This window comes from Salarias fasciatus, chromosome 8 (genome assembly GCF_902148845.1).
Source record: "Salarias fasciatus chromosome 8, fSalaFa1.1, whole genome shotgun sequence".
NCBI classification, from domain to species: domain Eukaryota; kingdom Metazoa; phylum Chordata; class Actinopteri; order Blenniiformes; family Blenniidae; genus Salarias; species Salarias fasciatus.
Window position 1 is genome coordinate 13,108,378 of NC_043752.1, and position 23,979 is coordinate 13,132,356.

The following is a 23,979-nucleotide window of genomic DNA, read 5'->3' on the forward strand; positions in this document are numbered from 1 at the left end:
CTCAGGGTATGAAAGTTCACACTTCTTGCCTCCAGGCAATTGATTTCTCCTGAGCTTGATTTTTGGTTCTGTAGCAGGACCTGTACCGAGTGTTAGCGCGGTGTTGTGTCACGGAGGTCTAAAGATGCCCGAAACCCTGATGTGAGGTGGGATGATTCAGTGCAGAGAAAATAAACGTGTGACCTGCACACTTTAAATCAGATCCATCGAAATTTCAATACTATGTCTTCATACTTGAATACATTTATTTATCTATTTATTTGATGTGCAATAGTGGAAAGTCCACCAAATACTTCAGGTGTTAAGAAAATTAGAGGAAATCAAAAGTTTTATTTCAAAATATTAGTCATAAATGATTAAAAGTTCCTTTCTCCGCCACGTGTTCGCCCATTTTGCGCACCCAGTCAGAAGTTATTATTAGCCCGGATTGAAGCGGCCCTGTGTCCTCAGCTCTGAGCAGTGGGCACCGAGCTCCTGCATTGAGTTTGACAGCCTTCACACAATATTGTGCAAGGGCGCTCCCTGAGCTTCTCATGCTGGTTAAATGTAATATGGCAGATGGATAGTATTTGCAGGGAGAGCGGGGGTCTCACCCTCCCTCCCGCTCGGGTTTTTTTTTTTTTTTCTCTCTCTCTCTCTCTCATCGTCTCTTGCCAGCACCTCAGACATTTGAAGGGGGAGAAATATGTATCAAATTAACTCTTAGCAACGGGGCCTCCGAGCTCCCTGCCCTTGTCTTTTCAGCAATCAGAGCTTTGTTATTTTAGTCTTTCAACCAAAACCCAAACTGGATCCAATGGCTTCAGCAATTACCTGTAATTTTCCAACCTGGTGCACCAGCTTTCACCGGAGCAAGCTCCGAACAGTGAAAGATTGTCTCCCCGGTCCCTCGTTTTCAGTGTTAAGCGCTATAATTCATTTACATCCATGGAGTGGCACGTTTGGAAACGTTCACTTTCCCAGCAGCAGGGAAGTCTGTGCAGATTTGGTTTCTGTCTGCGCACCAGCCTCCAAGTCCCTGAAACTGGAAACCCGCTCCGACGCTGAACCTCTGCTTTCTACATCTGACCCATATATTAATATGTTCTTTCAAAGACACGACTCCGAAAACCCCAACATCTGTTTTCACATGGAGGACTTTCATCCCGTTTTTCCATCGACCCCCACAAACTCCTCTTTTCCATTCCCCATCCTTTGCTTGAACCATGTACAAAACAACAGGAGCTCAACTTTAGAAGTGTGTGTGTGTGTGTGTGTGTTTGTATGAGCCAGAGTGATGTTTCCCCTTCAGAGGTACTGAAGGAGAGAGAACTGCTCGCACTAAAATGCTAATTAAGTGCAGTGTGGCAGACAAGGACACTTGAGAGCGTATGCATTAGTAAATTTTAACTCCCTGCAAACCAAACAGTTTGTTCTGGGCTAATCTCCCAATGATGGAGGCAAGAACCACTGTGGGAACCAGCGAGAGGAGAAATATAGACCCGCCTTAGAACTTGTAGCGAGCGATAAAGGGAGAGCGTGGTTTTCTTTTTCATTACCAAGATAACACAGTTTTAGGAGAAGAAAGCATCTCTTCTGGCTTGATTTTTTTTTTTTTTTTTTTGCTTTTTCTTCTTTCATTTCATCTCTTCACAGAGGTAACATATGGTATCTGTAAGGGAGAGTCAGTTGGTGCTGCGCAGTGAATTATTTTGCGGATTAGTATTGGCATTTAAATGCTCTTGGCTTTAAATCTTGTCTGTTTTAGATCTTAAGTACATTCCTTGGCATCTCCCGCTCTCCAGCTCGGGCTGGCCTCTTCCCCCGGCCAACACATTTTTTGAAACTGTAGAGCTTAACAAGGGCGCAAAAGGCAGCCATTTGAAAAGACCCTGAAGCTGATCTTGAATTACTTTTACTGAGGTACCACTCAAAAGAAAAAAAAAAGAAAAAAGAAATCCCAGTTCGTTCAGTGTTGTGATGCCAGCAAAATCTTACCCTCAAAGCGGGGTCAGAACCTTGTTTTCTCCTCCCTTTTTGAAGTGGCGTCCTCCTTTACTTTGCAGCGTGGAGGCGTCTGAAGTTAATGTAATTACGGTCTCCGATGGTGGTACAAATTGCAGGCTGGCAGTGTGACACACCCTCCCCTCCAGCGTCGCCGCAGCTCTTTCCAACGTCTTGTTTTATCCACGCTGATTAACTTCAGCCAGGTGTATTTGGGTTTCGCCGTGCTTCACACGCGCCACAGTTCACCTTTTACAACACGAGGGAACAATATTCTTGATAAAAAAAAAAAAAAAATCGGGTAGTTTTTAATCCAGGGAAAATGTTTTATGAATAAATACTGCAGCAGTAAGTCAGTGATGTCTCTGCCCAGTTGTTAAAACCAGTGTTCGTGGCACATTTATGTTGCCCCAGAGATTCCCGCCGACATGATAGCCCCCTTTTCCTCATCTCCGAGCGGCTTTTTAAAAGCACGGCCCTCCCTTCTGTTTCCAGTACGGCTGGAATCCTTCCAGCCGGCTCAGAAGAAGTGGATGAATTCCTAGATGTCTGATAAGCTCCACCAGAACATGATTCTTAATGGAAGAGAGAAGAAGAAGAGGCAGATGCTATCGGCGTGCTCGAATTGCCTCGCAGCCAGATCAAACATCCGAAAAAGTGCAGCGAATGCTGAATCATGTCGCGAGGTTGTAACACATTTATCTTCCGTGTTGGTTTAATTGAACTTGTTTCCAAACGGAACCAACTGGCCGTTTCAATGCAAACAAAGCATCATTAGCTTTGTGAAAATCCCAGTTGCTTTGCAGCTTTCCCCCCCGCCCCCCAACCAGTTTCCCTTTGAAATGAAAAGCCTTAAATGAGTTCTTTTCATCCTTGTAATTTTTTTCCCTCCACTCAAGGCACTTTGTGACACCATTAATCACTTACCTCTGTTTGTTTGTCTCTTTCTTTCTCCTGTTTATCGAGCCAGAGACTAACACAGGTCCCCCCCCTCGCCCCCCCCCCCCCCTCGCCCCCCCCCCCCCCCCCCCCCCCGTCATGGCGAAGGTCTTGTTTGTCCCCGTGTGTTTGTGTGTAAAACAGCAGGACCTTCAGGATCACAGAGTAAAATATACCTCGCAACAACCGGCGTAGCATGCCAGAGGTGTCTTGATGGAGATGGAGTCACACTGAGCTAATGAAGCTCCAAACCTCGGCTATCGATCCGCCTCGCAACGGTGCTTCACAGAGATAACTGAGGAGCGGAGCAGTGTGTGGCATCACGCGCGCTCTGATCTGTGTGACATCTAATTCTGTGTAATGAACCCTGTGCACCGGAGAGCATGATGGGGGGGCCGTCTATGGTAATGACAGGGATGGCATGGCCGGGGCGGCGTTTGGGGGGGGAAAAAAAAGCTCTGAAACACTGCCGGGCGGCTCGCAGGGCTTCCCCGACAAAAAAGAAAAAAAAAATACAAGTTCTCCACCAGAACAAATGCTAAAGCTGTAAAAATATTAAAATCCTGTGACTCGCTCTAATACAATGCACCTCTTTGTTGAATGCTGTGTGTTCTTGACTCTTTTTTTTTTCTTTTTCTTTTACTGCTCTGTAGCTTTTCCACTCGGTGCTGTTTTTGGCTGGAGTCTGTATTCCCACTTCTCTACATTGTAACTGTGCTATTGCTACTCTCGTCTGCTCCTTACAATTGGCAACTCTTCTCTGCCTCTTCGTCTTCATGAAGGAATCCTTTTGTCATCGCTCTACTTGACTTTTTTTTTCTTTCTTTCTTTTTGCACCTCGGTAGTCATTTTTGTGCAATTGAAGCTTTTCCCTTCACCTGAATCGACGACCTCAAGCTGCATTAGCCTTCCCTTCATCGAACCTCCATGAAAACAAATGCGCGCCGCCGCCGCCGCTCCGGTTCGGGTAATAGATGAATATTGAGCTGCGAGATCACAAACTGTGAGCAGTGAATCAGAGCGATGATGTGGTTTGTGGTCTGCTAGCGTGACATTGTGCTAAACAGGATGAAGGCACACAGCTAGAATAATGATTCCTGTTTTCAAACAGCGCACAAGTGCTTCTATTGGCCGGTGGGATCGTAATAGAAACCATATTGATAAGAGTTGACATGGCGAGCATGTTAGCAAAACAAGTGGCTGCGTGCGCTCAATGGTCACTTGATTCGCTGCAGCTGCACAATCTATTATGATTCAGCGCAACAGTAATGGCAATAAATTCTGCCTCCACAAAGGTAATAATGATAATCCATCTGGGAGTTTAAATTTAGCTCTGCGGCATGTATTATGTTGATCCAGCTCTCAGCATAATGCAGCCCAGCTTGACATGCCTGCACACCTGAAAATAAACACCGAGTTCAAGGGTGGACAACTTTGATTATTGCTTAAAATGCCGGCCTTACTAGAGTTGAAGCAGGAAAAATGGCCAAATGAAAGGATTTTAAGTTTGACGGAGGTCAAGATGACTTTGTCAGAGTATGTCAAAGCTGCAGTTTTTTTTGTGGGATGTTCATGGTCTGTAATGGTCAGGATCTATCAAAGTGGCCAGAGGAGTGAGAAAGGGTGAAGCGGTGACGGGGTCGTAAGCGGCCGCGGCTCATTGACGCATGTCGTCCCGCGGAGGTCCCGCTGCATCACCTGCACGACTCAAAAGATCTGCTGCTCACATCCACCAGATCACAGCAGATACCAGCGCACGCCTGCAGAGGGCTGATGGAGGCAAGGCCTCTCGGGGTCGGGGCAGTTTCAGCTGGAAGAGAAAGCATGATACAGCATAATGTGTGACCAGTGTGTGGTCTGGCTAATTTAAAAGCTTGAATTGCAAGAAATTGTGCAAGTGCATCGACTGAAGTGTACATCGGTTGCTCAAAGTTAGATTTTCTACAATAGTCACCTTCCCTTTGTTTTAATCCAGCAGCTCTCCAGGGAAATATGTGGCTCTTCGGCTGCTAATTGCTCCACTGTGATGAGCAGCGAGTCGCCCAGTCTGTTTGCTGTCAGGTGATTTTAACATCTGCCTGCATAAAACATAGATTAACGCTCAAATTTAACTGTTGAGATGAGATTAAAAACAAAAAATAAACCCCACTTTGGATCATGAAGGGAGCTCTCTGTGTGCCACGTCTTTAGCATAAAGTTTAGTCATTTCATCTGTTATTAATATCAAAAGCGTTGATAAACCCGCCGAGAGAAACCTGTGATTTGTAGTTGCATAAATAAACCAGGAGTAAAATCTAGGGATTTGATTAAATGTAGCGCAGTGGACATAATTACTCTTTTCACTAAGGTGGTGATGGTTTAAATTCCCTCCATCATTCCTGAGTAATAGGAAGTGTCAAATAAAACCTTCATGACACAGTGCTTTGAACACTCCCTCTTATCCCTGCTGAATTAAAATAGACCTGGGAGGGAGTGGAGGTGGGGGGGGAGGAGAGAAAGCTTTTCCTTTTCCATGACCACCTCTGCTGCCGGTGCAAATGAAAATGCCCTTCCCAAAATAGATCATTTTTACCCTTCAGATGTCCACTTTTATTTTAAGCGCGGTGACACCATGCCATCCATCACACCCAGCGTTTCAGATGTGAGCAGCCCCGGGGAAAACACTGATACAATGCAGGCGAAGTGTGATGGCGTGCCGCCGCCGCCGCCGCCGCCGCCGCGCAGTTCTGACTTCTCTGGTTAGATTACCACTAATTTCATCTCAGAGTAGCATTTAGACATTTTCTTTGTCTGAGTAAAGTGGAAGTCATTCCTCTTTTTTCAGGGTAAACATTGAAAATGGATGCCCTGCCTTTCCAACTCTTCCCTCAAATTACCACTTGACACAGCCAAAACATCGCTGCGCATTATTGTCTGCCAGGAAAAAAAGCATCTCTGAACGCTTTATTGAATGTTTTGGCTGGGTGGAAATTGTACGAAGTGTACCCAGCACTTTGATCGTCTTGACCTGGAAATGTGATAGTCCCCCCACTTCACAGCGCTCCCTGACACCTGGGAAACCGGAGCCGGCATTCTTGATACGTGATCTGCGCCACAGGACTAAAAGACTTAACTTCTCCTGTTTCGTAGTCAGCGGAGACCACTGACGCTAACTGGAATTTCACGTGGCTCAGACTTTTGGCTCTTTCTCTCCCACAAGCCACCGAAGTCACGGCTTTCCGAGCCTGGCTGGTGGAAAAGAGCGGCCCGTGTGATTTTTATGAACGGGATTCCTGCAGCATTACTGGGACTTTCAAACCCAGAAATGCACAACAAACTTTATAAGAATGGATTTTTTATTTTTTGTAGCTGATCGTTTTAGACAGACGTTGCCCTAAAAGAAATATATACACCGAAAAAAGCAATGTGCACGTTTTCCAGGAAGCAAATGAATGACAAAGATCATGGTTTAATATACCAGCTTGCCTTGTTTCACTTTGGTATTTTGAAACCATTCTCCCTAAAACGTGCCATCCTTTGGACTGGCTTACAGACACCTAAAAAGCGCTTAAAAGGAATTAAACCTGTAAGATTTGGTATTGCGGGGATATAATCCTTTTCGAAATCGGTTATGTGTTCAGAGCGATTTAGTGTGATGGCATTGGCAGTGGTACTGAGGTTAGAAGTAAATTACACAGAGCCAGCGTGTGATTAGAGAAGCTGTGGCACGGCTTTTAAAGTTCACCACCCCTCGGGATATTTGATCGAGCCACCAGCCTTTGATCAGCGTTAACATTACGGTAACCATGACAGTTTATTTTCAACAAGCAAAAAAGCCCATTTGTGTCAGAAAACAATCTTCCCTTCCTCCGACGCGTTGGCACGCCGCAAAAGAAAAATGTCAGGGTCAGTGATGGGCCATTAGCCCAGAGTGAGCTCCTTTTGTGCTCCCAGACCCATTGAAAACACCTTTTTAGGCTCGAACAGATGGCGCCGTGACACAGCAGCCGCAGGTCGACCCGGGGTTTAACTTAAAGACACTTCCAAAAAAGCCATAGGACGCACGAGCCCACCGGAGGAAGGAGAATGTCTGCCCAGAGAATGAATGACACCATAAATGTGTAATAAAGAATTCACCTGCTTGGCGCGGCCGTATTGTAATGCCTTGTACTTTTGATTGACTACACAGTCACCCTCTATTCATTGGTATTATACCCTTTTCTTTCTCATGGAGGTCGCTCCGCCGTTGCCGCAAATGTCATAGCGCTTTAATGAGGCCCGCACTGTAGTCCACAATGAAAGCTTTTCAGCCAGATTAAATGTATCACTGTGCTGAAACTTTCCTTTCCTTTCCTCCTCCCCTTTGCCCCTATTGTGACACAGTGGTTTTACAGAGCAGCTTGTTGCTGAAAAACAAGGTTAAGAAGATCAGTATCAAAGGAGGAGTGTTTTTGTGTGGCTTGCAGGAGAGTCTCGCTTCAGGTTTCCACCTGAAACACAAAGGTGTTTTCTTACCTGATTTGTATTCATTCACACAATGAGTGGGCCTGCCTCTCTTGTTTCCAAGTAAGGAGAGTCCAGACAAGACTTTTGTTCGCCCTATCATCGGATACGTGCATGTTGCTTCCTCCAGTACGAGCTCTGGAGCCTCGCCACAGGCTTTGTCCTGGATGGATTTTTTTTTTTTTTTCCCTGCCCTTTTTCCTCTTCTTTGTTGCTCCGTGTATGTTCTAAGGAATCGCTTCAGATAAACGTTTTGAGCGCTGCCATTGCTTTTCTTCCCCCCCCCCCAACCGCTCCTGGCTCCCCTGTTTTCTCAATAATATCAAGCCACGATTTCCCTAAAAGTGCTTTGGCAGAATTCAGAAACCCACAAATTAGCAGTTAAAGTGTTTCAGTTCATATGAGCCGGTTATACTTGAGTGTATTCTGGCCCTGCTTTTTTGCTGTCAAAACACAGATAATGCTGCCTGTTGCAGATGAAATGCGTTCGATTCAGTTCAAGTCAGTCACACAGCTGAAAACACAACCGCAGTAAATATGATTGTCTCCTGACTTTTTCGTTTCAGGGCTTTTTCCTGACTGTGTCCCCGGAGTCCATCCTGAAAGTGGCAAAGCACGCCTCAGATAAGAACAAGCTCTTCTGCTTGAACCTCTCGGCGCCGTTCATCAGCCAGTTCTTCAAAGAGCCTCTGATGAAGGTTATGCCTTACGTCGACATCTTGTTCGGCAATGAGACGGTAAGCGACGTTCAGATAACCTCAGTCTGAGGACACTGTTCAAATACAGATGTGTTTTCGTGTGTCTTCTCGTGTTTACCCACCCGTAACTATGTAACAGCCGTGATTACGGTGTGTTCTGTTGTTGATATGTGACGGTGCATCACTGAGGGAGTGTGTTTTCTCTCCAGCAGCGTCGAAGTGCTTCAAACAATTCACACACATTTAGCTTTTTTTTTTTTTTAGCATTTTGACTGATAAGATATATCAGAAACAGGTCGTATTTTATCATTATGATGGTCGTCTGAGGTAGAAACTTTTTAAATCTGAAATATTTCAGTACCTGTTCAACAGATTGACATAATTGTTTTTCATCCATGCTTCTCAGAAGGATGAATTTGTATTGATTCATGGGTTTTTAGGCGCCATCAAGAGGTTCACTCTCAGCAAATATTGGATGTGGTGCAATAGAATTTTTGAATGGATGTACAGCTTCAAAATTAAATACTTCTTTTTCATAAAAAAAAATTAAACAGAGTGCCTATACTTGGCAGAAGTATCAGCTCTTTAAGTGCTTTATACAGTCAGCTAACACTTAATTCTCTCACCTTGTTTCAGACTGAATCCTAATGCCCCGTCCGCTGTTTGATTCAGCTCTTTGTTCTGCTCAGTATTCATTAAACTTCTCACTTATCACTGCCTCATAAAGAGATGAATAAAAATTAGCCCGCTAATCATTCATCTCAGCCGTGTCCCCGCTTCACGCTGGTTGATCTATTGATTTTTCCCAGCTTTGTGGAAGTGAGTGGCTGGTTGGAGGTCAAGCTGTGGTCACAGACAGCGGCGCAGCTCGTCCTCCGGCGGGCCGGACGAGCCCGACGCCGAGGCAGCAGCCCGGACAAACGGCACCTTCGGAGGAGGAAGCGGTTCGCTGGACTTGAACTGGCCTCCCCGCTGCTAAAGCTACTAAACAGAGCCCTGTCTCCAGGTTAGAGATGGGGTCCGCAGAACTGGAAGAAACCGCTCGGCATCTGAGGATTTATTGCCGTTGCTGACTTCAGCTTTTCCCTTTTTTTTTCCTGTTCGTTTCCACTCCCGACACAAGACCTCCCTTTTACGCATGCACCTCTCGCTCTTGCTCCCTAATTGCTGTGAGGAATGATTCTGTCTCCTAAACCTTGGCGTACGTTTTGCCAGCGTTATGTATTTTCAGGTGGGTGGTACTGTAACTGTTTGCTTAAGAAGTTTGCTCGCACCTCCAGTCATTACAGTTTAATGACTCTGGATAATTGCAATGTATGTTTGTTGAAGGAGATTATCTTTTAGAGTCTCTGTCTGAGCTTGCTCTCAGGAACCGAACCAGGAATGCCAAACTGAGAGTTTGGGTAGAAGTAAAAAAAAAAAAAAACAAACCTAAACACAGAGCAGATATTCACTGCTCAGCTGCCTCAAGCAGTGAGGTCTTCAAAGGTCTATATAGAACTAATGTCTGTCCAGAGTGTGTTGACTCCTTTTGGCCTTCCTCTCTTGTCGGCTGCTGGGAGGGGCGGGGGGGAATGACTGCTCATACAGTCGGGCCCCAGACCTCCCATTGTGCACAAGCCAGACAAGGTTGGCGGTCATGCAGCGGTGCATGGTGAGTGACGGGCAACAGCGCTACCTCGCCCACGCTCGCCCCCGCCCCCGCCCTCCCCCGGCCGTCCTCTCACCTCCACATCCACCCCCCGACGTGATGGATAAGCCTCAGCCCCCGACGCTTTCATAACAAGTCAGTGACAGTGGGGATCATGTGGACTGACTCCTATAGCCTGGCAGAACGCGCCACGAGGGAAGGCTAATGTGTCTGCCTGTCTCTGGCTTCCTCTCCCACACTTACTGAGTCACGATACAGAGCTGCCCTCAGTTGGGGGGAAATATGTTTAAAGCAGCTGCGAGCTTTCATGGTTTCAAAGTGACTGGAGCTAAATTTGAGCAGTTTTTTTTTTTTTTTTTTTTGGAGAAGCAAGGCTTATATGACATGACTGGGAACTTATTTCCACCAGGTTACAGCTCGCTTTTGATGGCTTGAAATTCCGAAACAAGTCGTGCAACAACCAGAGACGTCAAGAAAAATGTCAATAGCCCCCGTTTCTTCTCCCGTACTCCAGCTCTTGTGATGTTGAAATGTGTCTGTGTTTCTGATGGAGTCTACCCTCGGTAATTCTGCTATAACTCGATCCTGCTGGTACTTGTTTGAAACCTGGCATCGGCAGGCCCTGCCTGGCCTACCGGCAGCCCCGTGCTTATATAATAGTCTCCCATCCATCCTGTAATTACTGCCTTTTTGGGGCATAGTGTAGTGTCTGTTCCTTGGCTGGGAGGTGGGTGGGGGTGTGTAGAGGAGTGCCGTTCCTGCGTTGCCAGGGCCTCGGAGACGGTGCCGACGGAGCCGCACAGACATCAGACGCTACTTCACTTAATTGGCAAACATGTCGTGTGATAACCTGGGAACAGCGCAGGCCTAATTGAGTCCTCCTGCGCTGTCCTCCTCTGACTACCTGACATGGAACCCAGGGCATTACATTTCCCTCCATTTAATGGCCGCAGTTAATTAGGCCCGAATGAGGGAATCATTACCGCTGGAAAAACCACATGCCAGTGGATTCGACGATAAAATTAGCCACAATTTGCTTTTGCTATTTGAGCATAAGAGATAAACCACACAATAGAGGAGGGGGTAGGATTGGATCATTACTGGTGGATTTGTATTGTGGAATTTTAGACATATCATAGACAAATGGAACGATTAATCAAGACTGGATTAATCACCCTGACTGATGATTTTCTTAAGCCAGGATTCACGGTTTTCTCAATTTAGATAATTTCCAGGGTTTGGGCTTCTTTCTTATCTTGGGAAAAACGCTTAAAAATCCACTTCCTTCCACCGCACTGCAGATGAGAGCTTGGTTTTTTGCCCCACAACCGATACCCAACAACCTCCACACTCCGTGGCCATTAACATTATATGCCGCCCCCATACAGGGGCTCCGCATGCTTTCCTTTGCTGTCCAATGCATTGTGCAGCTCCACACTCAGAGGGAGCTTATTTATATGGGTCCCAGCCCCGTCTTCCCAACCAGAGACAGCCATTGTAATTGAATACTCAATAGGTGAGCCATTTAACAAAAGTGGAAATGGCATTCGGCTATGTATTAATGTGCTTTGCCGAGGCGAAAGGAGCCATCATCATTTCAATGTTCAAGCTGTTTTAAAACAGCATTTAGTCTGCCATCTCTCCAGGCCATGAGAGCAAAGCGACACGGGTTCCGTCTTCCTCTGCGCTTTGTGCGAATGTTCCCCCCGTCTTATATTTTGTACGGTTATCTTGCTTATTCTCCCATCCATCCCTGGGCACCTCTCCGTGATCTAGGTGGAGGGATACAAGCAGCTCTACAGAAGGTTATTGTCATGAAAAGCCCCTCAGGCCTTTTGGCTCTCAGCCCTATTTTTCTCCCATCTGCATGCAGCGTATGTGTGCGCGTGTGTGTGTTGGGGGGGGTTGGTGGTGTTGGTGGGGGCTCTAATGATTTTTCCAGGACAGGCTGAAGTGGGTGTACAAGTGTATATATACGTGTGTGTGTGTGTGTGTGTCTGTGTAGATACGAGGGGGAGAAAAAAAAAAGAGAAAGGCAGGCAGAGGAGATACAATATGGCGTCATTTCTTAACATCTCACCAGATTCGTCATCTGGCTTTGTTTGTTTGATAGACTGCTTGGAAGCCTTATCTCTGTGGCGGGGCCCGTGGCTGTTTATCGCCTCAGTGACGTGTGCGGGACTGTGGAAATACGCGCTCTCTGCTGTCAGTATGTGTGGGTGATGGCAAGTTCACTAAAGACCCCTTAGGGTGAGAGGGGTGTTCTTGGGGAAGAATAAGAAAAAAAAAAGAATAGGAGTCAGAATTTCCCCTTGACAGCTCACCCACAGCGGACTGGAGATGTGCTTCTCAGCGGTAGCTTGGGGAAAATATCCCGTCTCACCGCCTAAAACAAAGAGATGCGAGAGCCAGATTAGCGTATTACTGAAACAGCTTTCCTTTTAGGCGCTTCTCTCTCCTCCTGTCAGAGCTGTCTGCTGAGAACAGGGGAGAACATGAGACATTAACCTCTGCGTGTTTATTCACGAGGCCCCACAGGCCAACTGGGAGGGCGAACACAGAACCGTCTCTAAAGCCGGCGAGGCGGAACAATCACAATGTGTCATTGGAGGAAAAGACATGAAGTATTAGCCGCCGCTCTCCTTTTGTGTCTCTCACAACTGAATTTTAATTGAACGTGCTATTTCTGTGATGAGTCACATGCCTGCAGTTCGGTGCCAGAGTACGCTGACCTTCAGTGTGACGTACAGCCACCGAGTTGTGTGATGAGTCACAGCGCGCGTTCGCTGTGATGATTTGCTGAGTGGAAAAGCCGCTTTCTTTTTATTCTCGTCCTTTTTTTCTTTCTTTGTTGAAAATGAGATGCACAGTTTTTGTTTTGTTTTTTTTTTCTTTTTCAAAATGTGATCAGAGCCCTACCAAAGACGAGTGACGAGCGATACTGAAAACGTCCTAATTGCTTTCTAATCACTTTTGTCATACAGCTAGTTCCAAGAAAATCTATTAAAGATTTTCAGCATTAACTGAAGACGAATCAATTAGCCGAATTTTCAAATTTTTGTTTTAATTATTTGCTTTAGTTGCACCAGTGATTCTCAGTTGGTCAAACATCAGGTTTTCTGAATGTATAAACTCAACCATGTCTGTCAGTTGAATAATGTTCCAGACCTCGCCAGTCTGTCAGTTATAATTTCACTAAATCCAAACTATTATGACAGAAGCATAGATAAGATTTGAACTTGTTAATATAAGAAACACTTTTTACTCTCACTGGAGTACAGTTTCCTGCATTGCTTTTTAATTCAATTCTTGCAGAAGTGACCCACAGCGTCTGGTCTGATTCATAATGGACGAGTGGTTCGCTTTTGGCGCATCAGTTCGGAGCCACTTCTATGTAATCATCATCGTGAAGCACTTGTTAGCAGAGCCAGTGGTAAATGGTAAATGGATTTCACTTATATAGTGCTTCCCCCACTGCTTCAGCACCTCCAAAGTGCTTTACATTGTTAATCACATCCAGCCATATACTCACACGTAGAACAGAGGCAGCTGCCACAAAAGGCAATCTGTCCATCGGGAGCAATTTGGAGTTCAGTGTCTTGCTCAAGAGTGCTTCAATGTATAGCCAGAGGGAGTTTGGGAGTTTGAACCTGCAACCTTATAAATGAGAGACAAGCCACTGTATACTACACTGTTTACTTAACTGGAATTTATATTGATGTAAAATACACGGGTGCATATATATATATACTGACAGCTCATTGGCTGCATCAGCAGTGCATGTTGGAGGAAAACAGAGTTCCACACACGCAAAGGAAGGACATGCAAACTGCACAGAAAAGGCCCTTCCAAGGACAGCACTGAGGACAGTTTATTTTTTCCTCTACACAACCGTGCATGTCACATGTAATCATAGTATTAGAGGTTGTGTAACCAGCGGTATCTGGAAAATCACCACAGCAACATCCTGTTGAATTCAGCCGTGAGTTGAGTTTTCAGACATCATTACATGAAGTTTGATGTATTTGCTCACATTGGCGTACTGCAGGCTGCTCGCGGTCCCTGTAGGTGAGGCTGAAGTGGAAAAAGTGTGTCAAACAGAGCACAAGTACATCTAACTTCCTTTATTTTCACCATAATGGAAGTAATGCATTTGGAGCCTTTGGTTTATGTGGTTTTTTAGCAGGATGAGAGTAAAAGAACTGGTCCAGTTTGGTTAAAACATGGTGGAACTCTAATGCCACAGTAGGGCTGTCAAACATATGGCTCATGGGCCAGAACCAGGCCTCGAGAGCTTATTCAGGCCCATCGAATGATTTTTCAAGGAAAACATTAATTTTCAGTTAAAAAAAAGTGTAAAAGTAACTTCCTAACTTGTTCATGGGGGTCATGTTATGCTAGTTTGAGTTAGTTTGAGACCCTGAACTGAACAGGAGATGGTAGCAATGCTTATAGTGAGAGATTAGTGAAAACTAGCTATGTAATCTATCGGGAAATAGCATTAACTTTCACATTATGTGGTTAGTTTGTGAAAACACGCATGCTGAAAGCTTGTGTTTTGAGAAGCAACATGCTTTTCAAAAAAAATTTAATCCGTCATCAGATGTAAAATTTGAGTTTACTCTTCAGGCTGTTTGTAATGCATTTTGTGAAAAGCACATTCAGTTTGACCATTTTATGTCTACTTTTACTAATCTGCACTGAAGCAGAGGGAAATATGCCATTGGTAATTATAGGTTATTGTTTTATTTTCCTGGTCTGACCCAGTCGTGACCCAGTCAGGCTGCGTTTAGCCCCTGAGGTGAAATGAGTTTGACAACTGATCCAACTCATGGGCTCTAATAAATACATTTCTTTTGGTTACATCAATATTGCAGCATAGGAAATCTATCCTACTAATTCCCATACACATCTGATAATCTCATTTCTTTGTAGTTTACATTTTCTGTGCTGCAAATATAGACGGTTGTAGCAGAATCCACTTTTTTGGACTACTTTCACTGGGTACGCAAAGATCTAAGTGAGACTCTTGACAGTTTTGGAAGGAAACTGGACATACTATACTGTATCGTGGTTGCAGCTGCAAATTAGCACATCATAGAAAAACCGTCTCTCAGTTCGCCAAGTGGTTTTCCAGTTGCTTATGAGTTTAGTTTGTCAGAGGAAGAGAGTGCAACTGTACTTCTTTCACAAAGACTCTCAGCCAAAAAGGTTGGGAACTACTTAACTTGATCACATCAAGCGTGGATACAATTAACCCATCAGTCTTTTGATATGTGTATACGGCCCGGCGGAGGATTCGGGGCAGGCGAGTGGTCTCTCTGACATTCCTCTGTTTTTCCTGGCTGTCTGTTTGCGAGTCATGGTACTTTGGGAGCCAGCATGGCTCCACCAGAGGAGTCCGACTAACCACTGTAATTGTGCCGCGCCGAAGCCGCCTTCCCCAACCCCGGGACTGAACCATGAAATATTCGAAAATGCCGGGGTTAAGAGGGGGGGGGGGGGGGGGGGGGGGGGGGGGGGGGGGGGGGGGGGGGGGGGGGGTCGTCGGCGGAGCGATGTGAAATGTGAGACCACAGAGCATCTTTAACAAGGAGGCAGATCGAGAGCGGGCCGGGCAGCCGGGGCACGCAGTGGAGTCCTCTGAAGGAGAATAATTATGGATGTAAGAGGAGATATTGCGCTGGGAGCAGATCAATAGTGCCCACGTTCAGCCGGTGCTGAGGCCAGTGTATTTCTATCACCGCAGGATATCAGCTTGTTGCTGCAGGGTCTCCAAGAAGTTTGAATACCAGCGGGTTTCCCAGATGCCCTCGCAGGCCTGATGAGCGTCCCCCTCCCAAGTCACTGCCGCGTTCCCCCCTTTCCTCAATCTTCTTATCCACAGAAAAGTTGGCGGGAGCGTCGGCCTTTGTCTTCTGGTGATTGTATTCCCACAGTGCAGCCTCCACAGTCATGTTTTCCAGCGTCACGTGAAGGACTTCCCCTCTGTCCTTTTGATTCGGAAAACCTCTTGATAAGAGGACGACAGAGACGAAATCAGCATTTATAATCTACCCAAACCTCATGAGCAGTTTGTGATTGTTCCATGCATCATGGAACCTGTGGGATTATTTTAGAAATGTCACGTAGTTCAAACTGCATGCTCCTCCTTCAACTAAAAAAAAAGAATTTTTTTTCCCTAATTTATTGTCGTCATAGTGCCAAGAAACCCCTTCCAATAGATCCTTGAGTTTGTGTTGCTCTCCCTGCGACATTAATCACGTTGTTCTGCGCGTACATGCGAAATGTCGTCGCCTCCTCGCCGAAAGGCGCCTTCCCTTCACGCAGGTTTTCGTCTGGCGCTCTGCCATCTCCGGCCACATCAACAGACGACACGCCGAACATCATCTCAGTTTTTGTTTGGCCAATTTATTCTGACAAAGCTCTCATGTCCTCTGCGCACGCAAATGGTTTGAATTATAAATTTTTTTTTTTTTTTTTTTTCCCCCTCCCTGGGTTTTCATTGTCTGAGGCATGCGAGTCCCTCAGAGCAGATCTTTGTTTCTCATTAGGAGGTAAATAGAGCAGGCCAAATGCTCACATGTTTATTATACACAGGAGGGTATGGTCACTGTTCTCAACAGTTCCCTACAAAGTAGAGGGGAAAAAAAAATCTGTTTGCTTTTTTGACCTTTGTCTGCAGTGCCTGCAACCAAATGCCTGTTGAATTTACTGGAAAATAAGCTACAAAAAAAACAAAAAAACAAAAAACAAAAACTGACAGACTTGGAGGAAGTTTGCATCAACCTCATCAGACGTTTTTAAGCACACATGAACAAAGGTTGATTTTAGCCAGACTGAAAAACTAAATGTTGGGATTTAATCACTGTTGAAGAGTTTATAGCTAAAAGAGAAGAATGTACAGAACAAAACAAAACTATTAAGAAAACAACTGGAGTAAAGTAAGAATAAACAAGCTGAATTACACAAACAAGCTGGCACATTTGCAACATGGCAGAGGCAGTCAATGGAGCTCAAAAGTAAAATGCAAAACACTGTAATTTAAGTTTTTGTTAACAAAATAATCGCATGAACCACAGTCTAGAAATGTGAACTTGAATTTAAAAACAAAGTATTGGAAAGATAATTTGTAGATTTAAGTGGACGACTAACAATAACTGTGGGAGCTTGGGTTTCGTTTTCGTTCACTCGCCGCATAAACAAACAGCCTGTCAGATTTGTACATTTCTACATTCTGATCGCTGCAAGGAAAAACACACACACATCACCTTTATGCACACTTCGAATTTGAGAGATGTGAAGCACATTAATCTCTCATTGAACCATCGGTATTGTTTCAGCTTTGTAAAACGTGTATTTATGTAGGATCTCATCGCTATGAAAATACGCTCTCAAGGCCTCCAGCTGCTGCTTTTTGCACTCGAAGGCTTGCAGGAAACTTCAGCTCAACAAATGCTAATCACTTCCACGCCGACTTGTTGCTTCCACAACAGTTTATTTTTGGGACTTAAACAGCAGGATAAATTCATGTAATGGCCTTGAAAATATGCCCCAAAGAGGTTGAATTAATATTATATTTGAGTTTCCTTTTAATATACATGAGCCCGGGTTGGCATTACACTAGCTGGAGACGCTCCGGATGCTGAAGAATTCAATCAATTAGACCTTAACCAAAGAAACTTCCAGATATTGATTGCAACTTGCTTAAGTGAAAGTAAAACTTCGTATCAAAAAAACCCCAAAAAAAACTGAATGTGTTCTGGGTTTATTAGGATGATCAAACTTTTTAAAAGTTATATTGGCAAGTGCAGGTTCAATTTGTTTGCTTGTTTTGCATAACTCAATATGACAGTTCTGGAGTTTTAGATGTTTTCTAATGTAAACCAGTGGTTGTCATTGGTTGACATGCTGCGAGGTAATTTTAAAAAAAGAACAGTGCCGAGATATTCAAGTTATTAATCATATTTTTTTGTATGCTTTTGAAGATTTTGACTCATTTCGACTGAAGTAACACTGGCAGGCGGGTTCACAACAACACAAAAAATGTAATGTGTTTAACAACTTTCTAGCTCCTTGTGCCTAACAGATGTTTTGTTCACGCAAACTCAACAATCAACCCTCAGCTTCCTGACAATTCACGAGGTACAAACAGAATTGTGTACACGACATGTTTTTCACACGTATCTAACATCTGCTGGAAATTTCAGCAAAAAGTGAGGAAAGTCGGTCGACCTCTGTGGGACAAGAGAACCGGTATATTAACTGTGGATACAGAACAACGGCTTTGTCACTGCGTCAACCGTTCTACCGCACAGCGAGTTCTGCAACTGCGGATACCACACACACAGGTAGAACATGCAAACTCCACAAAAAAAAGATCCCCAAGCCCAACCTGGACTTGAACCAGGTATGTTCTCAAGATGAGCCAACAGTACAGCCCTGTAGATGATCAGTGTAATAAAATTAGACAGGTTTTTTTTCATGTTTGAAAGAACAATCTGAGAAGATAATCGAGAATTTGTAAGTTTTGCCAAATAACTAAGACAACGCTCCACTACAAAGTCCCGCAAACAAAAGCTACAAAAAAACAAAACAAAACCAAAAAAAAAAAACACAGGAGGCAAAACTGGAGCTCATAAAGGCTTATGGCCAAAGTAATACTAATACTCAGAGGGAAAGAAAAACATGGGCTTGAACAGGCAGGGGGAAAGCCGGACAAAAGAGGCAGAGAATTACTGAGGGAAAAGATCCCGATCCAAAACATCTGGAATAAGTCTTCATGAAAGAGGGAGAAGTCACGGGATGGCCGACGGTCCAGCGCTAAAGAACCTTCAGAGTAAAAGAAGAATAAACGATCTGATAATCTGATCAGATTAGAGAAATGACAGCTATGAGAACTGTCCTAAATCTGCTCTATTAGTGGCGCTTGTCGAGTAAACCGGCTCATCCACTGTTCTCCCTTCATCCACTTCCTTGAGAGATAGCGGGTTAGCGCTGGTGTGACGCCGCGGGCTGACCCCTTGTTAGAGCCCAGAGGTGAGATGTGTGATAGAGCCCCCTCAGTGCTGATAAGGCCATCAGTCTGATAACTAACTCCCCCTCTGCCACCGCTTCCATTAGCCCCGGCGGACTGAGCGAGTGGCCGCCCGGTCCCTCCTGCTCTATCGGAGGTTACATCCTCTGTCCGGAGCCCCTTATGCAAAGCCCGCTTTCACACGCCGAGATTGCTATCAGCAAGGATATTTATGTACCGCGCATGTTTCCGATTGTTTAACCTCTGGACCTGCGCTGTAGGTGCCGCCGCCGTCCCCGCAGGCGTGCAGAGAGACCTCTCCGCCGCCCTTGCAGGCAGACGGAGACAGATATGAGAAGCTGTTACTCCAGGTGTGTAATGGACTGGCAGGCGAGGGCACTGCTGAAATTCGTCACATGAAAGCTCAGGTCAAACTCGCACTTCCCTCTGAACACGATTTTCTGTCGTAAAATTTTTATTTTTAGATGTTTTGCTAAAAAGCTATGCTGCTTTTTTTTTTTTTGCACGATGTCAGTCATTTTCTTACATTGCAATCGACAGCAGCAAAAGTCTCAAACAGTGAGGTCGACCGCATGATTAATTCATGTGGTCTCGGCTTCACACTACTGTGAATGGTGAGCGTACACACGCTCGCCACGGCGTCAAATTACAAGGACTTGATGCTTTGCCTCGGGTCTCTCAACCTGAGACTTCTGTGAGACAAGCACGTGTTGCACTCATCATATATACATACATTTATTACATTTAGACTTTTTTTTCCCCTGTTTTTGCTACTCGTCTTGATCAGAACTTGCTAACAAATTATGTTTTTCTTAAGCCGTCTTTTCGGTTTCAGTAAAAATTCACTGAAGAATGTTTTTTTTTTAAACTGAATCATAAAAACCAACCCAGTGGATCTGTTGAATGGAGAGAAAAAAGAACCTGTTTAAAGAAGGTTTACTGTAATGAGGATTTGTCCTTCTGCGACAAAATAAAGTCTCAAAAGGCAGCATCGGAATAACTGAAATTTAGTGGACACAAATATTTGCAATCAGCACAGCGCTATTTCTCAGCAGATGTGACATTTCAGTGAACGTAGCCGGAGGCGAGCAGGAGAGATTTGACAGTTGTTGCAAATTAATATCTTTTTATGTACTGCAGAAGGTGATGCAAATGTAAATGGATCGTCTCCCGGTAACAGCTCCGACATCTGCTGAACTGTGGACAGAGTTCTATTAAATAAATGGGAAAATAAGTTATTAACAGGAGTTTTTTTTTATTTTTATTCCACAAAAATTTCCTTCAAAGACATTGGACCAAAAAAAAACAGTTTGAGCTCAGTACATACCGGAGTTTGAGAAATGCTCCGGTATGTATTCTGATTGAAGTGGTGGATGTAAACCTGTCACCGCACAAAAAAAAAAAAAAAAAACCGACTACCTGTGAGATGCTATTGAAATGCAGGCGAAATAACTAGGTGGAAATGAAACATGCCTCTTAATGGCCCACTAAAACCCAAAGTGAAATACCATCAGCTGTTGTTGAGTAAATTCCCAGAGGCAGTAAAAGCGACTCCTGCCTCTCCGGAGTGTGTCGTTCCCGGCGTGTGTTTACCCCCGTGTTTGTGGCATGTCATGCTTCAGCGGGATTGCTGCATTCTCCAGGGAGTCTCAGGAGGGCTCAGTACAGGTGATTTATTCCTCCTAATCTGTCCCGCGCAGTAGCAGGCGGCCGCCTCCCTTCCACCCAGCGTGAGCGAGGCGCTATCAGCCCGCGAGATGATATTAATAATCACCCGCCGTCGTTATCGGCCCGCATATCTCTGAGCTTCCCGTTCGGCGGCACCTGGACTCACGCCGGGCCTGACACCCGGGAGGAGTCGTGACGGCGACCCCGAGGCCACGTCAAGGGCACCGGCGAGCCCGTCGGACGCTCCGGTGTTCATTAGCGAGTCGTTCTTCAGCCCCCACCCCCCCCCCTCCTCCTCCCATCACCACTGCCAGCCTGCAGTATGCGCCGTAACAACCTGAACGGAAACACTTGAGTTGAATGCCAGATGTTGTTTTTACTGGGCGTTTATGAAAACTGTCTGACTCGCTCCAGTGGAGTCTTATGCCTGCACGCAGAGAAGGAGGAAAACGTGTCACTATTTCATTTTTAAATATATATATATAATTTCCGCGATTCGTGATAATTGGCTGAATTATTTGATAAGCCGTGACCCCGTCACGCTCCATTTGCTTTAAAAGGTTTCTGCATTAAGTGATTTGTCATTTTCATTTGATTTGTCGAAATCGGAACATTCTTTTCTGCTCCGATTTCCCCAGTTTCCGTGGCGTACAGTAGCTTCTACAATAGCAGTTATCAGTCCCCCCCCTATAATGTCTTCATTGAAATACCCGGAAAGGAAGAAGTAAACATGGGTATTGTTGTGAATCAGGACTATACCCTCCTCAGTGTCGCTCCCTCTCCACATACAATGTCAAATACAATTCAATTTCTGCCTCTGCATCAGCACAGGCTAACACGGTCAAGCAAATGCTTATTTTCTGAATGGCCTGAGGGAGTTACGCTTTTCAGCTTATCAAGTTTTATTAACCTTAGCACTAAGGTTTGCTCTTTGATTTAGATTCTTTGGGAAACACTGAAATTGGATTTTTTTTCTCTCTCTCTGACTCTCTCCTGCTGTGACATATGCTCAACAACTTGTTACACAGAGGAGGAAAAAACTAAATGCTTGCTTTAGTTTGTTTCTGGGAATATGTTATCCTTCAAGCCAATAACGTCTCCAGTCTCCTTATTTCTTTTCTGTGATATCCAGCAAATGCATGAATCTATATGGACATGTATCAAGAGAAGGAAAAAGAACAGAGACGTTTGAAAAGCAAACATAAGCGTAAGATTTTCAGAAACTGGAACATACTATGTGATTACTTAAACCTCATTGTGTTTTTGTTATCTTAGACTAAACCGCTCATCGCTGCTCAGAGAACAGCCTGTCCTCTATTAAGCGCACCATGTGGCTCAGAACACCAACTAAACAGACTCCAAAGAAGGAATTAACATTTTTACTAGTTGCTTGGCTTCCATTGATGCTTGGAAAAGGAAGCTTTAGAGACGTCTTTTGATAATGAGAGAAAGCTGCCGCACCTGAAGGATAAGCCCGTGCAGGCCCGGGGACAACACGCAAAACCCACACAGGCGACGGTGCGAGCCACTTCACCAATGCATGCTGGAACATCTTACGCACCAGAAATGTCTCTCAGAGCGACGACAGTTTTTTTTGCTTTGTGGAACAGTTAATGCGTTTTGCATCTGCCCATCGAACTGTCACGTGACTGAACGCAAAATTGGGAACTCGGCTTAATTAAAAGGATAGGAAATGTTTCCACAGAAATAAAAGCCCAGAGAGCAATCAATATGCAGCCTCTGCAGACTCCCGTCACTTAACGGTGTCAAAGAAGACAAAGCGTGACGCTTTGAAAACTGGCCTTTGCATGAAGTGTGTATTTCCTCTTTCATTTTGCTTGGCAAGAAATTGTAGACTCCCACCCCCCCGACTGGGCTCTGGATTATTAGCTTAAGCTCTCTAAAAATATCCCTTTGACTGTTTAAGCCTCTGACAGCAGCAACATCTCACACATTCTGATAGCTTTATACTAACTATGGCTGCAGAGGGCTCATGCACTCAGCCCGCCTTGTTATCTTTTACCTTGTTTGCCCGAAGAGGAGGAGGAGGAGGAGAACTTAGAGGCCCCTGAAATCCGTCACAGTTCTCCCTCCTCTGGAATCCAGCTCCGGAGCAGATCATCAAAAGACGAGCATGCAATCACAGCAATCTCCCAACAAAATGAGATGCTTTTTTGAGCACAAGAGGATTTTTGCCCAGATGTCACTCGAAGCACTTGTCATTGTGGCAACAGCTGTAGGAGCACATGGGCCGCCGTTTGAAAAGCGGAATACCACAACATACCAAAACAGCACACGTCAAATGTGAAGCGCACGCAGCCCGAGACACAAGATTTTTGAATATTAACACTATAAGCCCCTTAAGGAATCGTGACTTTAATTGCAAACCGTTTCAGTTTTATTGGCTTGCATGTATAGGCTCAGTAATTGCATATTTACAGCCATACAATATTTATCCCAGCAATATATTAGGTTTAGCCGAGCTTATAGTACAAAATATTTTTGATGTCGGCATTCATAACAACTCAAAGAAATTAATAAATTCCGAGAAGGGATTACACTGTACACATGTGGCTCATAGACATTGCTTCAATTATCTTTTCTTCTAACACCCACTCTCTCTCGAAAGGCTTTTCTCACAAATATTATAGCTGCTAACTAGAAAGAGACGGAGGGTGAGGCAGAGCCGCGTGCCGCTCAGCAGCACCACCGTTATTCCAGCCTTCATTCATGTGTCTCTTTTAAATCCTTTGATATGAAATATTGCTGTTTTGACAAGACGTTTTTTTTTTTTTTCCCGAGCTGCTCTTGTCCCTGCGAGATGCCTCATTCTCATCGGTGATTGAGCGTTCCTGAGGAGAAAAGTCAATACGCGGTTGTAAATAAAGGGAAACAAATGTGAGACCTAAGCCCTCAATAGATTGAAAAGGCGAAGGGAGGTGAAAAGAGACAACTACTCTACCTTTACGGATTATAAAACTGCTTCTTGACTGCAACAGCTAATTATCTGGCCCGTTGCTGTGTGTGTGTGTGTGTGTGGGTGCGGCGGGCGTAGGGTGATGAATTGACATATTGCTGTTGCTGTGATGTTGATCCAACACAGAGAGCCATGAGGCGTCCCTCCAGGGACCAGTAACCTTATTGTTCCATGTCATCTCCTCCCCTCCTGTTTGAGGACCAGGTTGTCAAGCTCTCCCCAAGGTCAGGCAAACGCCAGCCCTCCTCCTGCACGTAATTGGATTATTTAGAATCAGAGCATCAACTTACGGCCCCGTCTGGGGTCAGAAGTGAATTTAGGTGCACAAGGTTGTCTTGGACAATTTGCCACATCGTTCTGGGCTGACAAGCAATAGCTTCTGTCATCGGCCGAAGGATCACATCATTGCCTATTTATTACACTTCACATATTGGACGTCGCAGCTGCCTACCTTCTGAATAATGAGCTTGTCATTTGGTTGCATTGTGAAAGTTTTTTTTCCCACACAGTATTCAACATTATTTCTGCAGCCCATTCCCCCAAA

At 44.9% G+C, this 23,979-nt stretch overlaps 1 protein-coding gene across 2 annotated transcripts in view; it reads left to right on the forward strand.

The window, feature by feature from the left end:
* The window catches only part of adkb (adenosine kinase b), a 110,162-nt gene that overhangs the window by 70,782 nt on the left and 15,401 nt on the right, over nt 1–23,979 (forward strand). For both annotated transcript variants that reach the window (XM_030097622.1, XM_030097621.1), the window contains exon 7: nt 7,971–8,141. In XM_030097622.1, the coding sequence (XP_029953482.1) occupies nt 7,971–8,141 (171 nt within the window). The remainder of the gene's footprint in view (nt 1–7,970; nt 8,142–23,979) is intronic.